This window comes from Lepus europaeus, chromosome 6 (genome assembly GCF_033115175.1).
Source record: "Lepus europaeus isolate LE1 chromosome 6, mLepTim1.pri, whole genome shotgun sequence".
In the NCBI taxonomy this organism is placed as follows: Eukaryota; Metazoa; Chordata; class Mammalia; order Lagomorpha; family Leporidae; genus Lepus; species Lepus europaeus.
In genome coordinates, this window is record NC_084832.1 from 129,194,773 (window position 1) to 129,206,928 (window position 12,156).

A 12,156-nucleotide genomic window follows, 5' to 3' on the forward strand; every position below is an offset into this window, starting at 1 on the left:
GAGAAATCACAGCAGTTTATACACATACTAGGTACAATTACGAAAACATACAGTATTAAACAATTAGCGTTTAATAAAAGAAATTAACAGTTTGTTATTAAAGAAAAATACCAACAATAGAAAAGAGGCATTCATTACAATGCAAAATCTGTCAGTGACTTAAGACATTTTATGTATTGATCCATGGAGTAAAAATACAACATATACACAAATTAAGCAAAGCACAAAGCCACAACACATGTCATAATAAACAAGGGTTAAAACACAATCACTTCACATTGACTTACCACAGAAAAGCAGTCATTAAATTAACAAACAGTGGTTAAAATTTATTTATTGCTTTTGTTATTACAGCACAGGATTTCCCACAGCATGGAGAAAATGACAATGCCATCTTATAACCTGCTAAGGATATTTAAATGTCTTTGCCCTTCGTGTATTTTTTTCACTTTAAAATGAAAAATGAGGTTTCCTGACATTCATTGGTTCACACATACTCTTAATTTTCTCCCTTCCTGAAGGAGGCCTGTCAGAATGAGAACTGTCCATGAAGGAATACTGGCCTGACGTGTTCAGAGGAGGTATTCTAAATCTGACTGAAGTGCAGCAACACTGGAAGACGTCAAGGGTTTTGACAGTAAACCTTCAGGTCCCCTAAACACTTTTAATATAAAAGGCTAATTCAGTGAATAAATATTCTTCATATAATAAAATAAATCCAGGCACTCTAATGATATAAATGTACTTTTCACTTATAAAATATTAAATAAATAAGTTTGTAAAAATTCTGATATACACATTTATTGTGATTTTTAAAAACTTCATTGTCTTCAATTTATCACAAAAATAAAAATATTACAGTTCATTAGTGCAAAGACTGAGTCATTCAATCAACCCCTTCTGGAATAGACATGCCGTGAACAGTGAGGAATCTGCTTACCATTTGGTCGTTTGTGGCTATTACTGTTCCCATGGCCCTTTGTTGTATGAGGTTGCATCTATGCAGGGGACTGTAAGGAACATCCTGGTTTGTCACGTAAGACATGATTCACATACAAAAACAACAGGCTGCGCCAAGTATGTGAGGGATACAGTCCTAGATTCTGACACTAGGAATTCCATAATGGATATGCAGAGAGGGTGCTAAGCCTTAGACTACTTAGAAATGTCGAATAAAGCATCAGAGAGATCTAAAATGACTAAGAGAAACAGCTGATTCTAAGATGTGAAGCTCATTTTTATCTGAAATTCAAAAAGCACTGTGTTTACAGGATAGATCGGAGTCCATCAGCTCTTTCCAGGATGGGCCAAACAGTAAACACTGGCAGGCTCTGTGGGTCAATCCCATCCTCCGCTCTGCAGCCACCATGCAAACCCAGTCACACAGGGTGCACAGACACATGAGCACAGCTGCTGTACTGGACAGGCACAGGCGGGCTTGGTCCACGGACACACCATTTGCCAACCCCTCAAACAGAGCATCCAACCCAAAGACAGTGAATTTTAGGTACCGCTATACGAGCACAAAGCAGGAGATGGAAGTCAATGTTTACGTTTTGTGAATTAAAGTCACAGATGAGTAGGGAAAATGAAACCTTTGTGCTCAGAAATAAATGCCACCACAATTCAATCTCTCATTAGTGATCAGAATTCTGCTTCCTAATTAGGGCAAAATTCAAAGAAGCCTCATTAAGAACTAGGCTTGCAAACTAAAACCAATAAAAAGAAAATGTTCACAGAGATACAGTGGTGAGATAGCGGACTTCCAGCCTTCCAGATGGCTGGTGAGAAACATCTCTGGAAGGTGGGTGCCTCACCCATCTCTCAGGAGAGTAAACCCAGTAGGGACAAAGCACGTGTGACTCCTCCCTGCAGCACGGCGCCCAGGACCAGCAGAGGTCAGCAAACATTTGTCAAACAAGCACGTGGATGCTTTCTAAGGAAAACACGCTTGCCGTTGGCTCCCAAGTGATGGTTCACTGAAGCAGAAACTCAGCTCTGAACTCTTTCTACAAAGCTAGCCTGTGCTAGGTTTTTTAAAATCAGCCACATTTTGAGGGTAAAGACGAATTTCAGCCTGACCCAGAGCTTGCCCGACTGCCTCTTCAGTGAACCTGACCTGGAACCTGGGTCCACGTCTCACTGGGAAGCTCTGAGGCAACACCACAGGGTGCAGGCCTCGAGGACTGAGTATCAAACCGGAGTTAGGGTAACTTCCGAATACACAGGGGCCTAACTTTCAAACTTAATCATAAACGTTCTAGAGCCTCAAACCAGTTTTTCACCTTGAAGAAAGGTGCTTAGTTATTCATGATTTAAAAGATCAAAGGTGATTAAAATGCAATAATTTCAACATGTTTACGTGTTAGCTATTCCTCAAAGTCTGAATACTGGAAGGATAACCAGAGAAAATAAACCATTCATGAGCACTGATTAGGAGTTTTGTCTATGACTCAAAAAAAAAAAAAAAAAAAAAAAAAAAAAAAAAAACCCAGAAAATTCAAATATTTGCAAACCACAGTAACTCCACACAGTGGAAGAAATCAACATTCATATAAATTACTATAAGCCATAATTTTTCCATGATGTATATAACAAACTGTAAACAATTAACTTACTTTATGTAACTAAGTTTCTCTATCTCTTCTTTAACATATTTTCACATTTCCAAACAAAATAATAAGTTTAACAATGATTTACAATAACATGCTTTAAAGAATGTTACTTGGTTTTGGATCAGTAACTGGACGGTGACAGACAAAAGTCACAACAGTTAAAAGCTCCAACAAGACACAGACTCAATTTGCCATTGCGGTAAGCACAGAGTTAACACTATGTACAAATGTAAATAGCAAAATGTTTCTGGTGAAACACAGGGCAAACTAAAGATGTGATGAGCCGAAGAGTGTGATGATTTACAATTCATATGTACAAAATAAATATGCATAGATCTATCACATATACACACATGTACAGCAGACAGTATTTGAAACTGAATGGATTCTTCCTTCAATTCATCAAACTTAATAACACAAGCCAGGATGGCCAATGGCTTGCCTGACAGAAAATCTGAGACAACAGAACTTGTGTGATCCACAATTCACTGAGCGAGAACAACAGAAATGGGACACAGACTGACACAGAATAAAACAAAGGTAAGAATAAGAATGCTATCGTACCGACTTCCACGGCCCCCGATGCCACGACACACCATCGGGGCACGCGTGCGTGTGGCACTGGGCCACATGAGGTGGCTTGTCTGAGATTTCGCAGTGGTGCTCTTGTGATACTTGGCCATTGGGAAGCTGACATATTACAAATCTTGATTTTATTCCTCCTCCACATGTCTGTGTACACTACAAAGAAGAATAGGAAAATTCAAAATCACCATTAAGTGAGGATGCTTCAAAGAGTTCAAGGAAAAACAGAATTAAAAGTTAAGTTTATTTTGGTGCAAAAAAATTTGGAATCCAAGCACATTTTTTCATTATTACACATTTTCAATGAACTCTGTTTAGACTTCTTGCATTGCTTTATTCAATGTTTAAAGATAAAAAGTAATGCTGAAAGGTTATGATTTCTTCAAATTCCCAACATTTCTCCTGGGCATGAAAATAAATCAAAGTTTTAATTTTATGATCAAAAAATGGCAATGTTGAGAATTAATACAACAAGATATCTGAATAGGATATCACAGGTCTGTATGATACCACTAGCAGGTGAAGTGGTATATACCTGATAAGAATTACCTCTTCTTTAAGGACTTAACGTCAACTTTTAAAGTTACCTATTTCTGTATCTCATACATAATATCTACTCAACTACTAATGTAGTCCATTTGGATAAAGGTAACATATTAATAAACTGTGAAAAAAAGGAATTATGTAATGCACAAGATCTAATCAATCGATTATGTAGTCATGAAAGCTAATATGGTAGATCAAATTTTATATAAGCATGAAAAAATGTGCAGTATATAACAGGATGCTACAAAAGGCTCACAGACTGATATTAAAAAATAAGCCTACTTTGACACAAAGTATTTTGTAGTTCTTTTTTGTAATATGCATTTTCCATGAACTTTTTGAGGATTCTTGATTTCATATGAAACAACAGTTTGTATTTTTCCATATGATTTGAATTTTCACATTGAGCAGGCCTGAGCTCAGAAATAAAATAGTTGTTTTACTTTTGGAAACTAGTAAAGGATTATCTTTAACATGTACTTGACAATGATTAGATGCACCCTCACACAGTATCTTCCACGTGCCCTATAGAAGGAAATTACACACTAAAAATCATCTGGTTTATTAAGCTACGAGATTGATCTTACTCATCTAGTACTAATATAAACCTTTACTTCTTGTTCTTGCCCTTGAAAAATATGGAATATATTAGTATTTAAATGACTTTTAAAAGCTATTTTATTTCCAGAGCCTAGAAGAGTATGAGAGCATGTGGAAAGTGCCAGTCATTGACAACTCTGTCTTAATGGAAAAAGATTCCTCAAATGCATGCAATAGTAACAGGATAAAACATAGTGTAGACAGTAACCTCTTCTCCTACTTTTATAATGAACTAATTTTCTAAGAAATTAAAGCAGGGGCCGGCGCCATGATGCAGTACGTTAATCCTCCGCCTGTGGTGCCGGCATCCCATTTGGGCGCTGGTTCTAGTCCCAGTTGCTCCTCTTCCAGTCCTGCTTTCTGCTGTGGCCCGGGAGGGCAGTGGAGGGTGGCCCAAGTCCTTGGGCCCTGCACCCACATGGGAGACCAGGAGGAAGCACCTGGCTCCTGGCTTCGGATTGGCGCAGCACTGGCCGTTGCAGCCACTTGGGGAGTGAACCAACGGAAGGAAGACCTCTCTCTGTCTCTCTCTCTCTCACTGTCTGTAACTGTGCCTTGTCAAATAAATAAATAAAATCTAAAAAAAAAAATTAAAGCAATAATATAGCAATTTTAGAAAGAGCTCCCTGACACACTTCTAGTATAATAGGCTCCCTTCAAAAGCGTAGAGTACACATTCTCTATCACGAGTGAGTGACTTACACCACGAGAAAACGCCCACTAACAGTCCCTGAATAAAACAAGCCCCTCTCTGTGCTGATGCTGAACGGGATTATCCACCAGTACCCGTGGGCTTCAGAGACGTGGGGCCTTCCACGAGCTCAGGAGAACGACACTTACTTCTCCCCAGTTCCCATGGATCCACCGTGGACAAGGGCCGGAATCACAGTGCCTGGACTCTGGGGGCTTGGTGGCGGCGTCGCAGGAATTGGCGCTGCGTCCGTCTTCATCCTGGCAGACCACAGCCCTGTGCTGGAGGCCTCGGGCGCAGGTGCTGGAGCACTGGAGGGGAAGAGAACCAGACACACACACTGTGCATCCACACTCTGTCCCAGCTGCTGCGAAGTCCACGCTGACGCCATCACCCACCCAGGACAGAACACCGGTCAGAACATGCGAGCTCCCGCGGGGGCTCATTAGCATGCGGATGGAAAGGGGGGTCTTTCAAGCTTGTGTTAGCATCGGTCCTGCATCTCCTCCCAAAGGTTAGAGAAAAGGGATTACAGCTTGCAGGCCTCACGACCAAGGAACAAAACAGGAAAGACAGCGTGAAGTGACTGAGTTTTTCCAGTGGTGTTTTTAAATTCTGTATCATTAACTGCATGTGAAACTTCATGCATGTGAACTTCCGTTGCACCTTTTATAGCTCATCGTGATTTTACACCACCTTATTGTGCTGCTGCTATCACAGTAATATTTGTTTCCATTTAAAGTTTTTATCAACTTTTGTGGCCTTACTTCTTAAAGGGTTTTCTTTGGTTTCATTACAGCAGACTCTACTCACCGTGTTTCCAAGCAAACCTCTGAGTCATCACTTCACCTAGGTGTGTAACTCAGTAAGGTCCTCGGCTCTGCAACCTGCATCCCAAACTGCTGAACCCTTTTAAGATCTACACTTGACGCCCTGACACGCCTGTGTGTGCAGGGTGGTAACCTAGCAACATGTCAGGGTAAAGTAGCTCGGGAAAGCTTACCGAACCCCAAGGTCCTGTTCGCCACTGGAGTTCTCCAGCCACAGGGGGGACCCCTTGATTCTGAGGATCTTCGAGCTTGTGATTGAGGGGAAAACTCCTGCCCGGATGAAGGCTTGGCTGCTCGGAGGAACGGAAGTGGGCGTCGTGGTTGTGGCCATGGCCATGGGTGGGTGAGCAGGCGGCCAGGGCGCACTCTTGTTCCGTCACAGGGCGCGCCTCGGGGTCACAGTAGCTCTCGTCAATCGGCTGATGGTAGCCCACGCACACGACTTGTCGAGTTGCTTTTCCACGGCCACAGGAGGCAGAACACTGAGCAGAAATTGTGCCCACACTTACAACGTGGCACACTACATGCACACCACATTACACATGATAATCACTACGTGTACGACACGTCCAGTCAGAAATGGCACCTGTTCACCACCTCCCCCGGGAACACTTACCGGGGACCAGCTCCCTGTCTGCCACTCTCCACAGGGGTTCGCGCAGGCGGCTGTTTCAGCAGGCCGGGGCAGGTGCGCACAGCGCGCCTCGTCAGCTGCCTCGTCGTGCGCATCACGGCAGCTCACGTAGCGGGCCCGGGTGCCTCTCCCGCAAGACACAGAGCACTTGTGAAAAAACCAGAGCACAAGGAGGTGTCACACTGGGTCTGTCACAGTACCATGCACGTGGCTGTCAATTTCCCAAAACATCAGGTTTCTTGAGAAGGCATGCATTACTACACTGTCACCTGGCACCATTTCGGAGTCAAACGCAGACAACGTACCAAGTGTTCCAATCAGTTTAGATCAGGGGTGGGGAACCTTTTTTCTGCTAAGGGCCACACAGGATTATCAACCTAAAAATGAGCCAGCCACACTGAGTTTTGAGTCCTACCTGTGGCTGCCCTGGCAAGGTCAGACTCCATGACTCTGAAGGCCTTAGACATTGCTTCTCGGCCTTTTGGCTAAGATCAAGTAAAGGCCTCAGCCAGCCTGCAGGCTGGGTGTTACCCACCCCTGGCTTCCATCATAAATTTCATAAATATAGTAATTTAAATGAATTCAATGATCTGAAATAACGTTTGCTTATTTTCTGTAAGAGAATATTAAGGTATCATTAAAAATAATTCTGAAAGACTTAATTAAGGAATATGGAGTATATATGATCCCACAATTAAAATTTAAGATTAAAGCAAATTATGTACTCCAAATACATGAAAGCTTTCAGTTCTGAACAACAACATGAAATACTTGTAGTTTAAATAGAAGCTGCTAAGTGCTGAGAGCACATTTGCTGCCCTTAACTCCCCATGACACAGTATAACTATTAGCCTCATGTTGTGGATTACAAAAGAGAACCAGAAAACTTACCTTTCTTGCTCCAGGCAGGCTCTTGGAAGACAAAACGTGATTCGGACCTTAAACTACCTATTCCTAAACCTATGCTTCATCTGTACATCAAAACACCTGCCAGGATTCTGTGAAAGTTTAAAAGCCTCCAAAGCAGAAACCCCTCATCCCTTCCATAAATTCACTTACGGGGGTCCAGGAACCATGTCGCCACTGTGCTGCCATTCCCATGGGAAGAGGGGGCCGTGAAGTGGCCACAATGTGGGAGATACCTGGGCAGGGTGCAACCTCACAGTCCTGTCGAAGCAAAGTGGAGCTCATGAAACATCAACCCACCCATCCTGCTGACAGTTAAACCCAGCAGTTCACTGCCTCTGGTCTAAGAACAGCAGGGTACCAATTCGCAAATTGACCCTGGAAGGGTTTTGGTTTCAAAAGCACCAACTACCGTCACATGGTAGGCATGAATGGTAGCATGAACCCTACAGTCTGGAAAATCTTTGACAAAAACCCCACAGAGCAGAAACTCCTCGAACACGTGGAAATCTATTCAACAAAGCATAGCACAGCATGTGAGCCCATGATGTTCACAGTAACAGATGGCATCCTTCTACAGTTCAAAAAACGGCCCTGAGCCTGTTAAAACAGAGAGCCTGTGGCTGACAATGAGTTAAAAAAAGTTTCATTGATTAAGCTGGAAAAATTAAGAGTGACAAATTCTATATCACAAATTTTTAAGGTATCTAAGCAAAAGTGTAAAACTACACATAAAAATATAAATGTAACTCGTTAATAATCCTCCTGCAAGGGCCAGCGTTGTGGCCTAACAGGTAAAGCCACCACCTGCAATGCCAGCATCCCCTATGGGCACCAGTTCAAGTCCCAGCTGCTCCACTTCCGATCCAGCTCCCTGTTAATAAGCCTGGGAAAGAGGGAAGGATGGTCCAAGTGCTTGGGCCCCTACACCCAAGTGGGAGACCTGGAAGAAGCTGCTGGTTTCAGCCTGGCCCAGCCCTGGCCGTTGAGGCCACTTGAGGAGTGAGCCAGCAGATGGAAGATACATTCTCTCTCTCTTTCTCTCTCTGTTTTCGTCTTTCTGTAACCTTGACTTTCAAATAAATCAATCTTTTTAACAAATCCCGCTGCATCAGAAGCTGTTTTGTCAACAGTCCCTGGAGAGGTGCCCTCACCTGCCGGTCATGGGGGCGGCTGGTCCCAGAGCACTCTCGCTCCTCCAGCACCGTGCCCAACAGCTCACTGATGCACTTCACAGCACGCATCTGGGACCCACGTCCACACGTGGCTGAGCACTGCACGAGAACACACAGAGACCTGAGAAAGCCGTCCCTTGTCAACACTTCCATAAACTGCCACGTTCCTAATGAATGCCCAGCTATCGCCACACTTTCAGTGGATCTGGCGACTACTCATCCTTCCTGCCATGTTCAAGACCCAAATGGAACAAAGTCAAAGTTAACATACAAGCAAGTGCCACTGTATTCTTAAGATGCTGTCATGCAAAAATATCAATAGGACTTGCTCCTTGGGAGGTAGAGTCAACACAATTCAGACAATAAAGCACTTTTCGAACTCTACCTTGTGTGTGTGTCACTCCAAACACTAACAAGGAACCTTCACGGGGCTGCAGAAGGAGCCCGGGTCAGTGAGAATGAGCAGGTTTCCTGTGAGCAGTGGCCACCTGTGCAGGATCGGAAGCTGCTCACCCTCGCTCATCCTGAGGATCCCAGGTGCTCGTTTGGCAGAACTTACAAACAACGCCTTCTCCAAAGGCAGTAAAGATCCCAACTCAGACGCGAACATGACAATATCTATGGTTTAATCAAAGCTGATAAACGCACAGGATGTGCGGTATTTCAGGCAACAAAACTAAATTCAAAGACAAAGCTGCACATTCAGTACAGCAACATTAGCAGTGAGATCAACAGTTTCCAAGCATGGATTTACATTGCAGCAGGATTTGCGCGATCCATCGGCTCTAACGCCACTGCATCCACTAAGGAGGCAGTGACTCCCACTGCCCGTGACGTGCCTTGCCAGCAAGCTCACGCGTGCAGGAACCCAAAGAGCGCTGCGTATCTGCAGTACCGGCCAACACCACGGCGCAGCACAGGATGCTGCAGCCATCAAGCTGCCTGTGAAGAGGCAGCTGGAAGGCCATCCTGAAGAGCACCTTCTCCTACCCCTTGGAGATTGATGGGTAAAACCAGCCATCCCCAGGTTCTGCCGATCAAGTCCCAGTCTACAACCAGTTCTCCCAGAGGCAGAGGCCAAACTAGAACCAGTGCACATCCCAGGCTGCTGGGCGCACTGGCATTGTCCCCTGAATGTACAAATTACACACCAGAAATGCAAGGGCAAGTCTTCTATTGCCTTGATAATGAAGTTATTTACAAAACAGTGAAACAAATTCAAATGCTTTTGAATTCTGTAAAGTCTTTCATGGCAAAGCTTTCCAAGCCTGAGGTTACGAGAGGGTTCTAGGTTATGAAAAAGTTCCAGCCCCGCGTGCTTCATGTTACCTCACTCCACTCACTAGTGGCCCAGCGGGAACAAGGAACCTCGTTGCAGCTCTCGGTGGTCACACGGGGAAGCTCCTGACACTCCTGGTCAGCGAGACGGTGGCCGAAGTTATTGACGCAGATGGCTTCTCGAGACCTTTCCCCCGGACCGCAACTCCTGGAACACTGATTTAAAGAAAAAGCGGTGACTTCTGGAAATCTACAACAGAATCAGACTTTAGAGTCGTTTAAAGAATTAGAACAAGAGGGTTAGCTTTGCCGACGCTGCCATTTCTACGATACCTGAGACCATTCTGAATAATGCCATCTCGCAGAGACACAGTCACCGTGGCATGGTTCTCGGACGGGCGGTTTAGGCTGGTCGCTGCAGTAGTGGTCATCTACTGGGACAGTCTGTCCTTTATGAATGGAATACTTCATGCAGCGGACATCCAGGGACCTGTGTCCCGGACCACAGTGGGACGAGCATTCGCTCTTGCCAACGATGTGCCACCTAGGAAGAAACACGGCGCCACCGTTGGGAGGTGTGTTCGTGAGCGCACTTAGAACACAGATTCAGAGAAACTCAGGCTTAGGCTCCACTTAAAGACTCCTAAAAGGTGACGAACAAGCCACCTGCAGACATGTGACGGGCCAGTGAGTCAGAAGTGAACAGTCCACAGAGATCCCACAGCCCACACTTGAATTCTGCAGAGGAGAAAATGAGGCCGACAGGTAATCATATTTCAGTCACGCAAGCTCTTGGTTTTTTTTTGCCAGAAGCCTTACTTTTTTCACAATAAAATCTGCGCTGCTCTCAGAACGTGATATAAAATGGAGCTTGTCTGGTTACAGCTGGGAACAGGGAGCCAGCACTACGCCAGCTAGGCCCACTCTGGCACTGGTGGCAGCTCGGGAGCTGTGTCCCAGAAACTATACACTGCCGGGCAAACCTCACGAGACGGGGGATGCAGACAGAGACTACCCGAGAAGGCGACAGCCAAGAATGTCCGATCCCAGTCAGGGGGTCCCCGCCCGTGCAATCCTTTTCCAGTGTTTTGATTCATGAACGGGAAACTTCTGTGGCGCTGACAACATTAATACAGATAAAGCACCTAAAAGCCGGTAAGCCAGTTTCTGAAAAATGTGCACGCTTTCTAACTTGTGTGACCTCTATTTAGATGTGTTTCCAGGGAAAATCTGAGTTCCACAAGTAAAAACTGCTAGTTACAGACAAATGGTCCCAAATGTAGTCCAGCACTCTATCAAATAACCAGAGCACATCAGTAAGACACATCACAGAAATCAAGGAGTTGACTTGCAACCCCAACAGCATCTCAAGGACTTCAGCATGCTGCATTCTACGGCAATGCAACACACGTGACTTCTACAGCACTTCCACCCTTGGGCTTTGCTGCAGGCCTTCAACATCACCACAAATGCACAGCAATACCCATCACTGCCGAGGGAAAGATTCTAGCAATCTTTCAGAGCTCAACAGCCCCTGCTATGATGCAAAAATGAACAAAAAATGACAAGGTATTTAGGTTAGCTGTGCAGACTTTCCTGCAATTATCTACGATAATGTTTCCTAATGTTTCATGGCCAAAGCACTACACACAGTACCACGGGACTCCATCCATGTATCCTCCTACCTCAGACTTGAGTAGAAGCTAACGTGTTCCTAAGTCCCATGGAGAAATGCATGGTTTCGGATATTGAAACTATAGCTTTTCAGATGAGAGTTTATCTGAGTTTCTTTTACAGATAAAATCACTTCCATTCTCTACAAAAAATATTGACACCTCAATACTGATATTCAGCAAATGGTAAGAATAAAAATTCAAACTCATCACTGGGTTTCAGCAAATGAATGACTCCAAAGTGACAAAATGGCCAGGGCAGATGCTGTCACACACCTGTCACCTCCCGTACTGGTTTCCACCTGGCGTGGTCTACACCACCTCCCGCTTACCTGAGCTCACAGTCTGTATTGCACCTCTCCGTCAGCAGCAGTGGGGGCCGCAGGTGCTCACAACTTTGATCCGACACAGCCGTGTGATCACTCTTACGTATGCAGGCAAGTTTTCTCCTTTGAACACCTTGACCAACGGCACAGGAATAATAAAAAAGAAAGGAAAATCCCATTGTTCAACGCTGTCCACAGCCTGCAACATTCAGCTCAGCAAGCCAAAATTTCCAGCACAGCACACAGGACGTTCTAGTATCTTAATCTCGTCGGCAATGATGCTTGCGGCAAGAAGGC

At 44.5% G+C, this 12,156-nt stretch overlaps 1 protein-coding gene across 1 annotated transcript in view; it reads right to left on the bottom strand.

Moving 5' to 3' along the window:
• Positions 1–12,156, bottom strand: part of ADAMTS20 (ADAM metallopeptidase with thrombospondin type 1 motif 20) — a 162,481-nt gene that overhangs the window by 63,759 nt on the left and 86,566 nt on the right. The window contains exons 19-27 of the mRNA XM_062195093.1: positions 11,866–11,992; positions 10,194–10,404; positions 9,912–10,076; positions 8,562–8,681; positions 7,561–7,668; positions 6,484–6,648; positions 6,041–6,349; positions 5,187–5,348; positions 3,180–3,356 (exon numbers count right to left, since the gene is read on the bottom strand). Coding sequence (XP_062051077.1) covers positions 3,180–3,356; positions 5,187–5,348; positions 6,041–6,349; positions 6,484–6,648; positions 7,561–7,668; positions 8,562–8,681; positions 9,912–10,076; positions 10,194–10,404; positions 11,866–11,992 — 1,544 coding nt within the window. The remainder of the gene's footprint in view (positions 1–3,179; positions 3,357–5,186; positions 5,349–6,040; positions 6,350–6,483; positions 6,649–7,560; positions 7,669–8,561; positions 8,682–9,911; positions 10,077–10,193; positions 10,405–11,865; positions 11,993–12,156) is intronic.